At 39.2% G+C, this 19,821-nt stretch overlaps 1 protein-coding gene across 2 annotated transcripts in view; it reads left to right on the top strand.

Moving 5' to 3' along the window:
- Positions 1-19,821, top strand: part of atxn10 (ataxin 10) — a 98,866-nt gene continuing 79,045 nt past the window's right edge. For both annotated transcript variants that reach the window (XR_016091505.1, XM_088924273.1), the window contains exons 1-3: positions 1-154; positions 5,202-5,390; positions 17,042-17,127. Coding sequence is in view for 1 of the 2 variants with exons in the window: in XM_088924273.1 (XP_088780399.1) it covers positions 24-154; positions 5,202-5,390; positions 17,042-17,127 (406 nt within the window). In the remaining variant the exon portion in view is untranslated. The remainder of the gene's footprint in view (positions 155-5,201; positions 5,391-17,041; positions 17,128-19,821) is intronic.

Here is a 19,821-nt window from a genome sequence, read left to right as displayed (position 1 = left end):
GTAAACAGAAAAAAAGAGAAAACATGGCGGCGCCCAGTGCGATCATGTTGGATTTGGACGTGAGCTTGAGTAAACTGATTGAAGAGTGTTCTAGCCGTGGCCATTTGGAAATATTGCAAAATCTCACGAAGGCTTTCCGAGAGCAGGAATTCAGGTGCGAAAAGTTCAGTGATAAACTACCAAAACCGTTTGCGTTTCTGATTCTCTTCTGTTGATGTTCGTGGAACATCGTTCACGATACATCAAGGAGACATACCCGATTTAGTGTCGGGAAAATATGAAAAGAATTGAGAGAAGAGAGGCCGTCAAGGTGCAAAATGTACCTCTGTGTTTCAGTGTAGGCGATATATTATTAGGCTGGGCAAACGATTTTTATTTTTTTTAAAAAGAAATAAAAAATGAGATATAATGATGTGTTCCTGCTTAACTTAGACATCGCACGACTTTAAAACCTATAAAAACGGGTTTCGAGAGTTAAAAACCACTTTTTATGCGCGAAAAATGGGTGATTTTTCTTCCTCGTGATCAGCTCAGAATCTTTGTGTACGCTGTAAGGTTTTTACTTCTTAATTAAATGTTTAAAATACACGAATTTCATAAAGACAACACACGTTTCGAAGAGAAAAAATCCCATTCTTTTCTCTTCCTGGTGTGTGAAACTGATCAGCAGGTCTTTTTTTCCCAATCAGAGGCTCTGAAAACAGCGTACCGCCCACTGCGCTCCGTCAGAGAGGGGCGCGGCACCGAGAGAGGGAGGAGGCGCGGAGCTCAGCAGTACAGAACGAACGTTCTACTGCCTGGAGCGCTTATGGCACCAATCGCGTCTGCACTTATAACTTAGTTTTTAAAATAATCAAGCAATATGAACCATCTCTTTTTACTTTTAAGTCCCTTAATTATCATTAAGCACAACTTTCTCACCACTTAGACTATTTTTTGATACCATCCTTAGACAAAGCAGAAACTTGTTGTTCTGTCTAATGACATTACAAGTGGAAAGATTACAGATTTTAATCGTCTTTAATTTTGTTACACATTTTAGAAACGTTTCATCCATACAAACACCACAAAACTATTCTCGATTGTATATCTGAATGGTATGTTACACTTAGTTCACTGTTTTAAATACATCTAATTAAGAAAGTTAGGTGTTAGCATAAACTATTAGCAATCAATAATATTAAATTTAGCACTGTAATAAGTTATTGCACTTTCCCCCGCATCTTGTAAAAATATATTTTCATTGTTCAAATATACATTAAATCTGACTATCATATAATAAGTTAAATACGAAACTAAAGAAAAAATAGGGTTAAATATAATTCAAAATATTTTGCTAACAATGTTAACTGTTTATGAATAATAAAATGTATTAACTAAGGAGTAGGATGGCACAGTTGTTAGTATGCTTTTTGTTTTGTTTCTTTTTCATAAATACAACAGTAGTGCCTGATGTCTCAGTGGCTTTCAAAATTAAATTATGCATGCAAACCTGTGAACTAGAAAGATAACTAAGATATCCATCCATTTATAATGGTGGCGAAGTGGTTAGCATTGCTATCTTGCAGCACTGGGGTCCTAGGTTCAATTCCTGCCATCCTGTGTGTGTGGGGTTTGCATGTTCTCTCTGGGTTACATGGGTTTTCTCCATATGTGTGATATGACTCCCTCTCGCACTCCAAAACATAAGGAAGCTTAAGGAAACAGCCTTTCCACCTCTCTTGCACATCAGTATCCATACCTAGTTATTTAAACAAATTGCCTCTAATTATAAACATCTTAATATGCTGGCTCTGTGGATCCGCATCAGCTATGTTTGCCCATTACTTCAATTCATGTGCATCCAACACACAGTTCAATGCCAGCAACTACACATAATCTAAAATACAATCCTTATTTCAGTATCTATGTAAACATATAGTCTGTTAACTTCATCATCTTCATCAAAAGTATGCCTAACCCCATTAGGAAGTGTTCTTGTTATAAGTGTATTCCTCAGCTTTCCCCAAACTATCTTCTTCTTGCCAACATCTCTAGTCTTTTATCCTGCAATAACTCAGCCAACACTTAAATCTCCAAAAGCTGCTTGTGTTAATTTCTTTAAATCACAAATATCATGTGTAAATACTGGCCATGTAATACTCTGCATTGTGGAATAATAGTTTATTTTAAAGGGAACTAGAGAAACTAAGAACTAGAGAAATCAAGAAAGGCTTTTTTTCTAGAATTAATAAATGCACATCCTGTTCACTGGGGAAATTAAATCCACACTGAGCAATCTTCAATATGTTCAGAATATGACAGCGAGAATCCTATCAGGGATGCATTACACCTGTTTTCAAGTCCTTGCACTGGTTACCTATCAGGTTTCGAGTCAACTTCAAAATCCTCATCCTCATTCAGTACTTACAGTATATGGCTTATTATCTGTCTACTCCCCACCTTTGTCCGTCTGACTCTGGTCTTCTAGCTGTCCTCAAGAACATCTACATTCTGTGGGTGACAGGGTCTTCTCTAGCTGCACCCCAGAGCTCTCAATTTGTATTCCCAGTGATATCAGTCACGTACCCTTTACTTTGTAATCTGTGGTCCTTTTATCTGTTTTTACATCTACTGTATTGCTTTGAGATGCCACTTTTAAAGGTGGTATATAAAATAAAGTTTTTTATTATTGTTATAGAGAAACATGATCAGATTTTCCCTGGTTCAGAAAAAAAGATCTAAAGTATACTAGTTTGTCACTCTTCTCATTCCCTTTGCTAAATGACTTTTCATACTAATCTGATCAATCTAACTGCCTGTTTTCTGTGCTTTCTCTATCCTGCTAGATTTGCAATTATTCTGAAAATTTTCTTCTTGAAATAACTCATTTCTAAATACCTTTTTTCACTGTTAACATCTTGCAGCAACTCTGCGACAAAACATACACTTAGCTCAACCTGACAGTTCATCCTGCTACCAACATTGAATAAAAAAAATCTTAAGATTTCTATATTTATGTCTTTATTTAGTGGTTTCATTAGTGACAAAGGCTAAACTTTCTTGGAAAAATTTATTTTATGTGTTGTGGAAAAAAACTGACTTGCTTTAACAAAATATGTTTACAAATCCTTTCACCTGGCAATCTACCTGAATGCCCAACTATCTGAGAAGCCCTCCATGAAACCATGGTTGCTATTAATTCATTTAGGGCTCACTGACAGAATTGCTGTTTTTTATGCATGCTAATTTTCTGATTCCTCACTCTGTTTCATGTTTATAGATAAAACTATTGATCGCGAAGGGAAATTGATGTACATGTTCATGTACATGATGAACATGTTTGCATGTTCTTTTGTAACATACACCTTTTTGTGATTTTTTTGTATATCTAAGCAAGTGTTCCTGCATCCCTCTTCTGCACTATAGTCATGGCTTTTTTTCTGTTTGCTTATTTCAAAGCAACATCTCCTCCATTTCTAAAACTTTTTGCTCATGTGCATTTTTGTAGTTTTTACACCTCTAGCACTTTAACGTCCTGAATTTTCATTTGCCTTAATTTGTAGAATGAATTTGAGTTTTAGCCTTAAAAAGCTTAAGTTTTCACTATCTTTTGTTTCTTGTCCTACAACTGTTATTATTGATCACCGAATTATTGTACTTGACATGACTTCATTCAGCCTTTCCTGAACGTCTATGACAGGCAGAGAGAGTGCCGTTTCTGGTGCGATCTTTTGCAGCTGACATTTCAGTTTTAAACGAACAAGAAATTAGATTGTTCATAAATCACTTATTCTATATAAACACAGCGTAATTGCCCTCCGAAAATCCTCTTTTTCTTGTTCGTTTTAGAGACCTTGATCGAAACTGATTTTAGATGTCAGAAAGGATTTATTTTCTCTGTATTTCCTACATTGCTTTGTCGAGATTTTAACTTTATATTTAGGCTCAGATTTCAACTATAAATCGTACAGTAATTAATAGCAGTAAATACTGATGTTTTGCTCCCTCTTACCACAAAAATATATATGTTTTATAGCTGGGATGAACTTTATTTCGTACGCGTAGCTACTACGGCTCGGACACGGAACAGTTAAAGATGGCGACAAATCACGGACCCAGAGGGGTGGGGGGGGGGGGGGGGCGTCTTCTCGCCTCCATAACTAAAATGCCAAATAGGAGTGGCTTAAGCGACATACACAGTCGTGTAACTGACAGTTTGAGGTAGCCTATCGTGTAAATTTCGCTTTGTTGCTGATAGGTTAAGCTTTCGAAACTCTGCCCCAAAGTCATGTGACTGATTTTTCGCCCTGTTTCATTGGTTAAACGCAATGATCACAAGCACCACCATGGTAACTGGGATGTGTAGTTTTTAATTCCGTTTGAATTATAACTGTACGTACTGTCTTCATATTTGGCCAGGGCTTTAAAGAGAAGGCGCGCCAAAAAATTTCGGTGCCGTCGTCTCCGCTTTAAATGTACCCCCGTGCTGGAAGAATTTGACCTCGGAACGTTTGCCCAGCCTAATATTATTATATTACTGTAAAAGTCGGCCAGTGTTTTCGTTTGCAGCCTTTATAACGTGGGTATAAAGTATATGAGTAGTATTGTCTTGGCCATGTACATCACGAAGGCAGATATTTAAATAGTTTTCTTGTAAGCTTTTGATCCAGCCTACAGTACACTCAGAGAACAATCGTGTTGCCACTTACAAACAATGTCTTTTTCTGGTGATGTTTTTAGAGGTTATGTAAATTGTCCTAAAGAGAGCATTTAGATTTTAGCTTAGCAATATTGTCCCTTATATCTTGTCTTTGACGGTAAAAACGGTAGTGCAGGGGTAGTTTTTGGTCAAAACTGACAGGATACTATATGTGTGTAATAAAAACCCGTATATCACCATCGTGTCTAATATAAAAAAGCTTATTAGTCCACAAAATAGGCAATGCATAAGAAATTGAGGTCTATGAAGGTGACACTTGTCACTTGCAATGCTTTATGTAATATGGTAGAAGTCAGAATGCAAGAGCTGAATGTATAAAAAGCATTTAGGAAAAAAAAAATAGATCAAGGTTAACTGCAGGCCAGTGAATGCGCACCTGGGTCATAAGTGAAATCTAAACAAATCTCAAAGGAAACAAACTTGAATCTTTTTTTGCAGTGTGTCCGCTGTAAGGCGCATTAATTGTAAAAAATACAATTTTTTCCAATGTCTCTTGCAGAGCTGGTGTGCAGAAGAGTGTGTTTCAGAGTCTGCAGCAGATCTTGTCGAAGTTGTCTAAAGAGATCCATGCTTTCCGTGACAAGAAGGAGACGGAGGCTCTCTCCTTGTGCTTACAGATGACTGCAGAGTGCTTTAGGATTCAAAGGAATGCCTGTGTGCAATGTGCAAGGAATCAGTGTCTTATGAGGTACATTCATATTCACTTTACTTTTTTTAGTTATTTCTAATTCCTTGTGCTGCAGTCCACTGAAATAGCTTTGTCGGGCTTACTCGGTATCAGCAGTGACATACAAACCATAAATGGAACTTATGTTGAAGTGCATTTTGAACAGGTGTTTTTTACACAAAGGGTTGTGGGAGTTTGGAGATAGACACAGTACTTTACTAACCTTGAAAAGGTCTCCTTGTGCTATTATGACCCCCTTAGTATGAATCTATAAGCTGTGCTGAATATATGGCTTTGATTAGCTTTTTTCCGTGTAACTACAATGGCTTCTCAGGCTTACTCACCATTTTACACAGCAGTATGTGATTCTGTGACTGTTGATTTATCACTGGCTGATAACAGTGCCTTCCCAATGTGCCTTGGTAATCTAATCTGCCTTGACAATTGTTTTATCTACTTGAAAAACTCTTTTCTAGCCCTGACAGGTTTTTGTCATTTCCAGTTCCTCTTCCTACACTTAATTTAAAATTAGGCTTATTCATCCCTTTAAAAACTTTGAAAATGTGGTTTCCCTGTAGTTTTTTTAATCTCTGCACTAGATAGATGGGGTTTTGTGTTTTTTTGACATGCAGAATGTAATAGTTTTTTAAAATACATTTCAGCAATTCTCTTTCACTTACTGTTCCATGCTATGTATCCAAGTCTCCAGTTTGCCTAGATTCCTAAAGTGTTGAATCTAGTGTACACCACAGATGACATGGGAGAAAGCAGTTAGGTCCTGTAGTATTGGTAAAATTACAGTTTTCTTACCTACAGTATATGCAGAGTTCAAAATGGATTTATAAGATTTTATTTACTGTGTACTGATCTAAATCTGAATCTTTTCTAGATCATCTTGGGTTGTGGAAAATGCTCTCTGTGTATTTCTTTTTCTGTTCTTCCCCTATTTGTATTTTTGGTCCTTTCCTTTGCATTCAAAGCTTCTTCAGAATGCTACTATGTCCAAATTCTAACTGGAATTTTTCATGATGGGGGCGGGGGAGAAAAGTTTACTATTCGCATCTTTGAATTGTTGCTCATGTGCTTTATGGAACTTGAATATATGGTTTGTCACAAATGACACACATGTCCTATATTGTGGGAAAAGTATAATCAACTCAAATGATTTGCCCTGCAGATATGTTTTTTTCCAAAACAGCTTCAGTTCGCACTCATTTTTACAGCTAGCTGTTTTACTGGAACATTTTGTCTCAATGGTACAAAATCGGTGTCTCACCTTTAATTGGAACCTACTGTATAGTCTTCCAGTTAATCTGTTCAAATAACTGCTCCACATAGCGCAGAATTTCTTCTTTTATAGTGTGCTTTAAAAAAAACTGTCAAAAAATACAAAAACAAATCAGCTTACATTAAATTAATTTGAAAAGAGCAAATTGATGGTTGGTTTGAGTACTTTTTTCAGTTATTTCTTATTCCTTGTGCTGTAGTCCACTGAAATGGCTTTGTCGGACTTACTAGCAGTGACATACAAACCATAAATGGGACTTATGGTGAAGTGCATTTTAACCTCAGAACAGGTGTTTTTTTACACAAAGGGTTGTGGGAGTGTAGTCGAAGCTGATGCAGAAGTCACATTAAACAGTAGCTGGATGAGATCCTCAGATCAATCATCAACAAGCAACCAAGTGGTCTAGTGGTTAAATGGTCTCTTAATATTGGTTAACTTTTATTATGGTGGTGCACTTGTGTATACCTGTAACCCTCCACCTGCAAAGAGTGTACATCCTGGATGAGATGCCAGTCCACTGCAGGGCACACACTAACACAAACACACTCACACCAGGGCCACTTTTCCCAGATGCCAACTAACCTATCCGTATGTCTTTGGACTGTGAGAGCAGACCCGAGCTCCTGGCTGTAACCCATGCAAGCCCATAGAGAACATACAGACTCCACACATATAACACAACCCCATGTGAACCCAGGGCGCCAGCATGGTGAGGCAGCAATATTAACTGCTGAACCCTTGTGCCACCCTCTGTATGCTGGTATATAGGCCGAAGTTAAGTCCTTCACTGACATGCTTTTTTTCCAGGGAGCAGCTTGATGGATTGCCATGGACACTAAAAAGTGCGAAAAATAATTTCATGGAAAAAATGTGAATATAGTCTAAATATATAAATCAATGTTTATGCAATATATGCAAAGACGTATATGCTGCTGAACAGATCTGGCAAAACAGCATGAGCTTAGCGGATGATGCAACAACAAGTAATAAGTTAAATACTTTGAATTGATTGGAATGTGTTCCAAATAGAAACCTCAATTGTTGTGATGTTTTTTGTCAGTCTGTCCAAGCTTGGAAGTAAGCGTGTTGTCAATTATGGTTGGATTTTTCAACCTTTTTAGGTGAGGGCAGAACAGTGCCAATGGTTTCCTCCATGCAGCAGGTAAAATCCTCAAAATTGCTGATAAAAGTGGTTATACGACTTCAGTTAGCAAGCTTTTTTTTTAATCGTGCAGTCTTGTGTTTTTAAATAAAGAGGAGGCCATTTGGCCCATACCCCTTGTTTTATCTAGCGTGTTTTCCCAATACAGCAAAGCGTTTTGTGTGAACATCTGCATCCCATTCCCAGTCCTATCTCTTTGTGCTTAATTTCCACAGATGGCCTCTTGGGGAGGGGAGAAGTAGCTCTTGGGATGAAATTGCCTCTCGCTTGTTCTGAGTTTTAAAATATTCCTTTTGTTTCTCCCTGAGGTGTTAGTTTCAGGCGAAAACTTTGAGATTCTTCTCAACAGTGCGTTTGTGGTGTACCTGCAAGTCTGGCAAATGTTGTGGTTGCTCTCTCGTAAGCTTTCTAGAAGAGCAGTGCGCTTTTTGGAGCCTAAACTCTTCTTCTCTCAAGGTCACTCGTTGACTGCCTGGCAGAGGTGGGGCCCTTAGTTCAGTACTTGTCAAGGGATGCTGTCTGCATGGAGTTTGTATGTTCTCCCTATGTTCACATGGGTTTCTCCCAGTGATCTGTTTTCCTCCCACTGTCCAAAGACATGCTGGTAGGTTAATGGGATTCTCTGATTCCCATGCAACCTTGAACTGGAAGAAACACTTAAAAAATGGATGGATGGATTTCACAATTTGTGCTCGGTATTTACTTCTTCATCCTCTGAATGAGGACACTGACGTGTCCTAAGTTTTGCTGGCAGTTTGTTTCTCTACCAAGCACCTGCTTGGAATAATTTGTATCTGCTTACATAGTTCGTCCAAGATTCTTACTAATCCTTAGTGCATCTGAATTGTTAACATTGTCTAGACGAAGTATTATTGATCCTAAGAGGCCGAACTATTGAGGCAGTGGCTCTTAACCTTTGCTGCTGCCTTTACCCCTTTGCTTCTCAAAATCTGTCCTCACAAATCATTGAAGTTGGTCAGTTGTTTAAACCTGAGATGTATCGCAACATAGAATGAAAGAGAATTGTGTATTTATTTTAATTTTGCAGTAAAAAAAGTGTGTAATCCTTCATTTATTAAGTTTATCTTCAAATTACCAAGGTTTACTATTTACTGCTGCTTTGTACTGCTTATGATGTAGGGTGAATCAGATACAGTTTGCAAGATTTAAGGCAAAGTGGCCCATTTTCACTGTTACATCACCAGTAAAGTGTTAAATTCATGACGGGTTCTTTCTAATGTGCAGCTTTGTATCCAGATTGGCTGTGCTCTGTTTAAGCCTTTGTGTCACTTTCCAGGAGCCTTGGAATGAGAAGGGTTGTGTTTCTGAAGTTAATGAATACAGTCTTCTTTCTTTTTGAAGCCGACAAGTGAGTTTGAAAAATGTAATATAGGAAACTTGACTTAACTGTTGGCAAAAAATAACCTAAATTTGTTTTGTTTGTTTGAGAAAGCCAGGCGGTTTAGCTGCTTTCATAGATCCAGAATGATTGGCAGGTCTGTGCCCCAGTATGCATAATAAAAGTACTGTTAATGTTAAACAACAGCTTTAAAGTTGCACGAAGAGCAGAGTCACCCTTTTTGTTTGATGGCATATCATCATCTATTTTCACCCTCATTGGTTTGATTTGGGCTGGCTTTAGCATTGATGTACAGCTCATCTCAAAATGAGAGACATAGCACGTTTTTCTACTCTAGCAGCTACAAGAAGAGTTGTTTAAGGGTCAAGTGTATGTGTGAGTTTCCTCCAGGTGCTCCTGTTTCCCCCCCAGGAATCCCTGAATTGGATAAAGTGGCTAGAAAGATAAGATAAGATCACTTTATTGGCCATATGCAATTTCATGTATTAGGAATTTGTCTTTTCGCATACCCCAGCTTGCTCTCCATGAGACACACAGACAGGGAGAGAAGGTGGGGGTCAGAGCGCAGGGTCAGCCATTTATACGGCACCCCTGGAACAGTTGGGGTTAAGGGCCTTGCTCAGGGGCCCAACAGAGTAGGATTCCTCTGCCGGCCGCGGGATACGAATCGGCAACCTTCCAGCCACAAGCAGTCTCATTGTTCTGTGTCTTCAGCGATGTCTTGTAAGGACCATGCAAACCTTGAAAACTTGTGCACATTAGAACTTTTTAACATTTTTTAAATGCAGTTGAGTCTCAAAGCATCTACACAAGAGTTAAAATTTGAGGCAGTGACACACCCCTTGCTGACAATCCTGCAAGCTCGCAGAAACCTGGTAAGGGGTTGATTTGAGGCTAACCAGTTCTGGCAGTGCTTGGTTAATTATGACCTCGCACTTAGGAAATCCCAATCAGCCAATAACATAATGGATGACCGAATTGAGCACCTCGGATCTCAATCTGCACTCCTGTAAGTTCTTTTGCTGGTTAAACCATTGATAAAGTTTCATTTTTTAAAAGGGGAACTGCAGTCCCAATTTCTCAGACCAGTTATTAAATCTCGGTAACAAAATCGATTCATTGACAGTATAGAAAAAAATTTCAAATTGAGCACAAAATCGGGGACTTCGCAAAAGTGCCGCAAGTCGCCATGTTGTCGCAAACAGAGATGTATCGCAAGCCTGCCTGTTTACAGCGTCACAGGGCTGCAACACGTCACCAGAAGTTTTGTTGCCTTGTTCTGAATCGCAAAATATCGCGCTGCGCATACCTGGAGGTTGTGCTGTGTACATTTTACTTTCATTGTAGTTTGAAATGGACTCGTCAGTGCTGATTCTTTCCAACCCCGAAATACAAAAATAGCGTTGCAGTTCCCCTTTAATAAGTATTAAATAAACAGTAACAGCAGCACTGACTAGCAGATGCCTTATGGCTCACACAATTTTGATTAAGGGTTACACTCTCACTTGACAAGCCTCATCTCAACAGTGAAATGGTTGTCTGGTTTCTTTTCCATGTTTCTCATTCTTTCTGCCCTGCAGAGTAATAATAGAATTGGATGCTGGTCTTAAGTGGGGGGATGAAGAGGGTCCTCTTTGATATTGAACAGCTCATAAATGCAAGGGATTATTATTAAATAGAGAGTGATTCTAGAGAGGGTCAGATATTACTGTAGGAGCCTTTTCTTAACCATGCGTGCTAAATAGCTGTTCAAAGAGATCACAGCCAGCAGCATTCTTAGTAACAGTGTGATACGGGAGCATGAAATTGTGGGCTTTGCTTAAATACACAGGGTGTCAGGAAACAGACTCAGAAAGGCAGCAATAAGGGGCAAAACAGTTCTTTTATAATAAAGTAAATACAAAAAAAGGAACCCAACCACAGCAAAGGTCTAGCTCTTCACTGAGTTTGTACTTGCTATCTACACACTGGGCACCTACTTGTTAATATAACAAAAAATATCAAAGATGCCAGTGCAAATAATAGATTGTTAGTCACTCAGGTCGCTCTGACGGTTTCTAGCTAGTTGCTCATTCTCCTCACTGTTCTGTAGTTTCACTCCTTGAGGATCTGCTTTCTAGCAGGTCTGGGTAGATGGGAAGCTTTTGGCTTCAAATTTGTGTCCACCCACCTGACCAGCTGCTGCTGCCGTTGCTGTTACTTGGTTATGTGATGTTCCGCAAGCTGGTCGTTCACACAGGCCTTACTGGGGAAAATATTCCAACTCATTGTCCTCCTGCCCTAATAACTCAACTGCAGGAATTCATATCCGTTTCAGCTTGCCTGCCTGCACGCGGTATCATTATTTAGCTGACACTTTTATCTAAAATCATTTGTCACAGATGAATTGCAAGTTGAGTTTAGGGTGAGTTCTGTGATCTTTCCTCTTCCTCCTGTTTGTCAGTGATGTGCCTAGTAGTTCATTGTCCCCTGCTTACTTTATGAAGAGCCGTACCACCCTTTTTATGTAGTAGTCTTAATCATGTTAAATAGTCTCCATGTGAGCATGAATTCAGTTATGCAATGTCTGCCTCAAAGCCATCCAAATATATTTCCACACAAAAGAAGTTTTCTTTTTGCTCCACATAAAAACATTTTTTTTAAGACTTACAAATACTAACAAAATCTAATGAGCCAGAACATTCTGTTTTGTGTGATTCACAGCTGGGCATTAATGTAGGACTAAAAGTCTGAAACAGATTGTTTGCAAATCATTTCTTCAAAACAGGGATTTTCCTTTGAAAACGGAGAAACAGAGGAGGGTTTTACAGGGATGGTGGAAACCGTAAAAGAGTAATTTTGGGATTTACGTGTAAAGTGATCGTGTGCAGTATGCTTCTCTCTTCTGTTAAAGAGTGCATTTCTAAACGTTAAGTTAAACTAAACTAACAAAACCTCACACCCGAAGAAGGCTCCACAGCCGAAACGTGGCGTTTTCTTTCTTCTCTTTTCAGCGTGGAATAAACCTATTACTTGTTCCTTTGTCATGAACCAAAACTACATCCATGGAGTTAAAAATTTTGAAAAATTTGCAAGGAACCAGACCATTTTCCAAAAAGGTGTATCTGTACCACTTATTTAATGGTAATGTTCATTACAGTTGGATTTCGAACAGAAGGAGTACATTTTCTCTATCACCCTAAAGCTATTTCTGTAAAATACTGTCTTTCTCAAACAATATAAGACAAGTTGGTCACAGTGCGTTACAGTAAACCTTTAAATGAAATCTCTCAGCTCACAATATTAACTAAAAGTGCAGAGCACAGAATCCATTAATTTCGATTCTTATGTACTGTAATGATTAATATGCCCTCCAGCAACTCCACCACATGGGCTTTCCTTCTGAGTTAAAGCTCTCCGATAAGCAGCAGACCATCAGTGATCTTGCACTGCGCTTAGTTGTGGTGAGTGCAGAGTTCTACTTTCCCCCTTGCTTTCTGTTTTGTGGTGACAGGAACTTATATTTACCAGCACTGCAACAAAATCAAAAACGGTTGTGAACTTTGGTCGTCTTATTAAACGGTAGATCTTATTACCCCAGCACTGCTAAAAGCGAGGGCAAAAACGCGAGATCGTCTTGGAAAATGTTGATTGTTTCACATTACTTTATAGTTGCCCTAAGGTTAGCCATTGTAAGCTTAAGCTTCTTGCATGCATAAGAAGACTGGCTAGAAATTAAGTGAAAATTAGTTCTAAAAATGTTCTAGACAAAATATCATATTGATTAAGCCACGATGTCACTAGGGATGTATTGCATGCTATTGCACAAGTATTCACTCCTTGAGTCAGTACTTGATGGAAGCACTTTTGGCAGCACTAACTGCTGTGAGTCTTTCGAAACAATTTCTACCTCCATTTCACCTGAGGCTGATTGAATTTTGCCCTTTCTTCTTTGCAAACATGCTCAAGTTCTGCCAGGCTCATTGGGTGGCATTGGTAGACAGGAATGTTCAAGTCTTGCCATAGAAAGGCACATCCAAAGACATTCGCCGCCTTTTTGTCAGACCAAGCTTTGGCTTGTGCTTTCAGTTATCTTGCTGAGCACTTATCATTTGTCCCCTGTTGTTTTACCCTCTAAGATTAATAATTTCTTTACACTTCTATAGGAATTTTCTGGACACTCCAGTCAAAGTGCTTTACAGGTAATGGGGGAATCCCACTATCACCACCAATGTGTAGCCCCCAAATGGATGATGCGACGGCAGCCATAATTCGACAGTACACTCCCCACACACTAGCTATCAGTGAGGAGGATAACAGAGTGATGAAGACAAGATTTGACAAGATTAGCCTGTAGTTTGCTTCATCTTTTTTTCTCCTCGGTTTTGACAAGTTGCCCAGGCTCTGCCGAGGAGAAGCAGCCCTATATCATAGCACCACTCAGCAGAGATGGGTGTGCTGTGTGGGGTTTGCGCAAATAACACTTTGCAGTTAGACCAACAATTTCCAATATTGTCTCTTCTGACCGCAAAACCTTCTGCCACATGTTTGTAATATGCTTTGTTGCAAGCTCCATGTGGGCTTGAAATGGGATATTGTTGACTCATGGATGTTTTCTCCCAACTCGGCTGCTGTACTTTTTTCCATGTGCCATTGACCTCATATGGGCATCATTAATCAGTTTCTTCATTGCCCAGCTGCTCAGTTTGGATGACCATCCTGATCTAGGCAGTGTATAGATGGTAAGATACACCTTCCACTTCATAATAATCTCATTTTCCATGTTCAAAGGAACATTCAGAGTCTTTAAACATTTTTTTTCAACCCTCTCCTGATAAGTGTCTTATCATGGTTCTGTCCTGGAGCTATTTTGAAAACTCCTTCCTCTTCAAGGTTAAATCTTTGCTTGAAATTCACTCCCTTATTGAAGGTACTTATGGACATGGTGGTATCATGAAATGATGTAAACCATTATTTAATGCACGGAGACGGAGGTCTCTCAGTTAACTGTCACTTGTCAAATTAAATTTGTGATTCTGGATTAATTTAGATTCATTATAGCAAAGGGGTACCCCAAATTAGATGTACTGTAGTGGTTAGATAATGGAGGGATGGGTAGCTCGGGGGATTCTTATCCAATCATCATTTGCTTAAAAGTTTACATTTTAAAACCAATAGGCATCTTACACCTGAATTCATTTTCAGCTTTGCAGTTCCAATGAAAAGATTAACTTTACAAAAAAACATGTATGTTATTTATAATTGAACAAGATGGGTCATCATTGGAACATTCTTGCAAGATACTGCAATAGTTGTAACCCTGTTTAAAAGTTCCTAAATAAAACTAGTTTTGAAAGATTTTCTAAAGTGGGAGAAGCAAAAACATTTGGTCTTGTTTTGTTCAACTTAATGCTATTAACATTGATGAAAATTGTTACAGATACTAGAAGCACTTCCTCTTGTAATTGTCCATTTTAAGCGATAACTTCCAGCATTTAATGTTAAAGGGGAATTTTGGAAATAATACCTGTAATATTTTTTAAAGGGTAAGTAGAAAGCAATATTGAGCCCAGATGGAGCGCCCTCTCAGATGATGTTTTTTAGAAGTAGAAACAAAAGCAAAAACTGCATAGTTTTTAGATTTCAATATTTTCACCTGAGCTAATAATTTTGTTTGGATTGATAGTGGATTCAAGACTATTGAACATAGTGTGTGACAATCATAATGACAGTGAAAAAAACTGTAGGTGGCAGGTTCTTGCAAATTGGGCCGTCAAAGCTATTAAAATGACTACAGTTCATTTAAGAATTTTTCGCCTGATTGTTTTTTTGTGTCCACTTTAAGAGGGCCGTAGCCTTTCAGTTGGTTTCTGACTGCATCAGCATTGTGTAACAGAAAGCAGGGGTGTACTGGAAACATCTGCCTTCTCAATTAAAACACATGTTTGTTGTATACATTTGTTTGTTCGCACGGTTGATTTTTAATAAAACTCAGACCTTTTGGTATTTTTTAAATTCCAGAAAAATGACTTGATGCATAGTTTTTTTTTATTTTGTGGCTGTTTCCCATGGAAAATGAAGGCTGCACAAACTACTGTACTTCATTTGTCTTTGAAACAAAATGAAAAATAAAATAATTCTTTAGCTGCTTTAGTTATCCCCACCACAATTAAGTGCAGACTGCCTAAGTCAACGAATGTACAAGCTGAGGCAGCTTTAAACGTTTTTTTTTCCCAGGACTTTAAAAACTACCCCAAATCAGGAATTCGTCCAGCATCGCCCTACTTTAATCACAAAGTAATTTGAAAATTCCACATCTTTATGATTTAATTTTGTATGTTATTGCCGAGACAAATTTATCCTAAATCAGATTTGAAGTTTTTGTTCTTTCAGTTCTGTCATTCAGGCAATAAGGCATTCTGACAGCAGCATGACCAGCTTCTACCCTGGTCTTTGTCAGAGTTGAGCCCAGTTGGACCTGGTCAGTCCATGAATGCCAGACATTGAAGGGAAAATCAGCTTGCGACTGGTGGAGACACTGTTTTAAGAGGTTCAATCATTCAGATGGTACGTTAAACCAAAGTCCAGACTACATGGTCATTACAGTCCCTGGCTGAATTCCACTCTCGTCTTGCACAGTGTGGCTTTTCAACAATATCTTCTTGATCCCAGTGTTAAAGACATTTTTCACTCTTCCACTCCACTGTGTGGTGGGGATTCTGACACATATCAGCGGACATAAAATCAAATGGGTGGCTCTGTGCTTTTGTGGAAAGTGGGTCGCACCTAATGTGCAAAGTGTTTCGGGGTGAAAAGTGCTTTATAAATGCATGGGATTTATTAATGTGGGATAATATACAAATGGAAACCTCCGAATCTGTGTTTATCCACTGAAAACGGTGTTTGAGCTCCTTTGATGGTTTGATTCACCCTCATTTGCTCTATTTCTTTGGAATACACGCAGACCATGCACATCCGCTGCCGAAAAAAACACACACTTCCATGGGTCGGATTGTGGGAACACAAGCAGGAGAGAATGGGGGCAGCTCGTGGGAGACTGAGTGAGATGAACTCTCGAGAAGGGTCAAGACTGTGACTGTGTGCGGGGGAGAGTTTTTTTTTTGTTTGCCCCCTAAGACAACTGTCTTTCTGCAACTAAAGCCCGTGGTTTTTTTCACACCAGTGTGTTTTATCAGAGAGAAAAAAAACAAAAAACAGATTACAGGATGGAATGTTCCTGTCCTGTTTGCTTGTTTGACAGACCTCTGTAAGTGTCTTGTGCCTTGTGTGTTTCTTTGATATGTTAAAGTCTCGCCTACTTGTCCTATATAAAAGGAAAAATGTAACTACAAACGAGCATGTTTACTGAGTGCTAGGAGACGCCCTGACTCTGTGCTATGCTCCCTTTCAGATGATTGAATTAAAGATCTCTGTTTGACCATTTCCTAAGCCGAGTAAAGACTGCGTTTTCTTCAACAAGCTGTAGCTTAGACTTCAACACTCCAGGTCCACCAGGTGTCCTGGCAGCAACTGGGTACAGCACAGCTGGCGAATGCATCTCACTGGCTGTGCTCAGCAGATTCTGTGCTCCCACTAGGAACTCCCAGGCCCAGTCATTGAGTGGTGTACCCTTGACTGAAAATGGTGATCTTCAAGCAGTTGATCTCATCCAAAATTCCTGGCAGAGGTCTTTCCCAGATGGTCCACTCAGAAATGTATTTTCATGCCAAAGATTAACGTTTTATTGGGGAAATTCTATCGCAGATTTAAAAAAAAAGGTTCCAAGCTGCAAATTTCCTGAAGCGTTTTGTACAGGTCCTGAGACCACTGATTAGTGAGTTGTCACTCCGAATATAAATTTCTCTTTCCCTTTTGCTCAACAGTGATTTGGGATTCGTTGGTGTATCGGAGCAAATTCTCATGTTACTCCCGAGCCTTCAGCTGGTGAGTTCGGACTGTGTATTAGAGGGTAAGTTAATTAAATCTAATTGTACCTTCCATTTCAAAAGTGTCTGTTTGCCAGGAAGATGGTTTCAGGAGTCGGCTTTAATAGAGCAGTCTTTTTTTAAATAGCTGTCCGGTGGGGGCTGTGCGTCTACAAAAGGTCTGGTGTAAACAAATTATGGGTTTAAAAAAAAAGTGTTTTTAGCAGGAATGTTAAAGATGGCTGCGGTCATAGAAGAAGTTCTGTTTTAGCGATGTTCCATTCCTCAAGTGTCTGAATAGCGCAGAAGATGCCAGAGCTGTGTTCAAGAATCACACAAAGAACAATAAAAATAAATAGCTTTATTAAAACCAGATATTAAATATTCGCTTGTAATAAAGTTCTAACATGAGACACCGAACATGTGGGTTTTCATTCTGGTAATCCGCAATCCAGATGTGAAGATTAGAATCTTTGAAGTGCCATCTGATTCTCCAGACCCTGCAAAAGCCAAGTAACCAGTGAGAGTATTTGGACCAATCTTGGGAGAGTCAAGTCTGAAAGAATGACATGAATTCCTTTTCATAGTGTGCGCCTGCATGATATTAGCATCTATTAGGTTATTTTTCACTACTTAAATAATAACAAAATCTTCCTAGATATTTACCAAGCCAGTAATTTGCAACAGTTGTTTTAGAGAGCTAGTGAGAGAACGTAATATTTCCAATGAAGTTGTTACTGTGTACTCTACATGAATCCTACAGTATGTCCAAAGAGAATGCGTAAAATGCTTTATGGTTGTATACCTGAATTGTTTTTTATTTTCAAATGTACAATTGTAAATGTGAGTCGGCACAATTGGTAGATAGCTTTGCTTCAGGCTTTTCTTAATGTTAAAAACCTCCCGCAAAGCGTTGATGAATGTGAGAGAATATAAAATAAAGTTTTATATTTAAAGGTGGGTTCTCAAAGCGCTTTACAGAACAACAAGCAATATAAAAATACACAAGATAATGTCTCCTCATAGTGTATATGTGGAGACAGTAGATGGTGGTGCTGAATACAGTAGGAGCGGAAGGGTAAAGAACAGAACCAGTTAAGTAAAGGCTTTTCTGAAGAAGAGGGTTTTGAGTCTGGATTTGAAGGAGTTTATAGAAGGTGACTCTCTGATATCCTTGGGCAGAGAGTTCCAGAGCTTTGGGGCATAACAGGAGAACGCCCTGTCACCCACAGAGTGTAGACGGGCTTGGAGGACAGATGGGAGACCAGAATTAGAAGGGTGAAGGTTGCGATGTGGGGAGTAGGATGACAAGAACAAGAAGAACAACAAGAATTGTCTTTTGGTATACCCCAGCTTGCTCTCCATGAGACACACAGACACACAGATAGGGAGAGAGCCTGGGGTCAGAGCGCAGGGTCTGCCATTGTATGGCGCCCCTGGAGCAGTTGGGGTTAAGGGCCTTGCTCAGGAGCCCAATGGAGTAGGATTCCTCTGCCGGCTGCGGGATTTCAACCGGCAACCTTCCAGCCACAGGCGCAGATCCTTAGCCACAGAGCCACCGCTCCGCCCTGCTATCAGCTACTGATAGTAGCTCAGACAGGTATTGAGGGTCAAGTCATGCAGAGCCTTATAGGTGAGCATGAGGATTTTGAAGTCAACATGAAACCTGACAGGTAGTCAGTGCAGGGACTCCAGGACAGGAGTAATGTGATCACTTGCACTAGACCAGGATTCTGCCTGTCGAGTTGTGGACATAATGCCGTTCGTTCAATGTGGATTTAGATACCCCAGGGAGCAGAGCATTACAGTAGTCAATTCAGGAGAAGACAAATGTGTACTTTTCTGTGCTGCAATGCGCAAGAGTAATTTAAGGAAAACGGGTCTAGTGTTTTTTCCATCGAATGTTAATCTAGAAGTGCATGGCAGAGTCACCCCAATATCTCTCAGTATTTGAACATTTGAAATGGTTTATTGCAGCTTAAGGGGAGATCAAAAGTGAAACAAAAATCAAACTGAAATGTTTAGAATGTAGAGTATGTAGTTCTTTTATCAAAATCCTATGCTACTGCACATCTCTTTAATGCCACGTGATCCAACTCAAAAATAAGTCCTCTCGGGAAAGATGCCTCCTCTGTATACTGGAGAGGACAGGCACTTGGACTAACAGATACAGACATTGCAGTTTTTGTGGACACAGTAAAAAAGTCCATGTGGAAACACTCAGTAGATCTTGTAACAATATGCTTCATCAGTGCCATGTTATTGGTTGTGTGGAGATAAATACAAATGATGGACTGAAATTTGTTTTTTATTTCCAGTGAAATAAGAAATCCAGCTTCAGTGGAAAATGTCCGAGTTAAAAATAGAGCTTTTGATATAAAGTCCACCACAAGTCAGTTCTGCGATCTTTAGTGATCCTTTCAATCTGGTTTATTGTGTGTTATGGTGAAAGACATGTCTACTGCCAAATGACTGTAATGAAACATTGTGTTCCATTATTTAGGCATTTTAGAATTTTACTGCAATGATGAATGTGTGAATGTATTGTATTATTAGCAGATTTTGATCCAAATGGGATACCCAAGGAAACCCACAATCAAATACCCTTTTTGTGGTTCCACGCCCATGTAAAAAGAATTCTGGAATCTGACCATGGTGACCTGTTTCTTTTGCTATTACAGCTTGCAATCCATGTGCAATTGAGATTGGTTTTGCAGAAAAACAACACATCTCTGTTG

Source organism: Atractosteus spatula, chromosome 8 (assembly GCF_055471065.1).
Source record: "Atractosteus spatula isolate fAtrSpa1 chromosome 8, fAtrSpa1.hap1, whole genome shotgun sequence".
Classification (NCBI taxonomy): Eukaryota; Metazoa; Chordata; class Actinopteri; order Semionotiformes; family Lepisosteidae; genus Atractosteus; species Atractosteus spatula.
The sequence above is the reverse complement of the archived record's forward strand: the minus strand, read 5'-3'. Positions and strand labels throughout refer to the sequence as shown.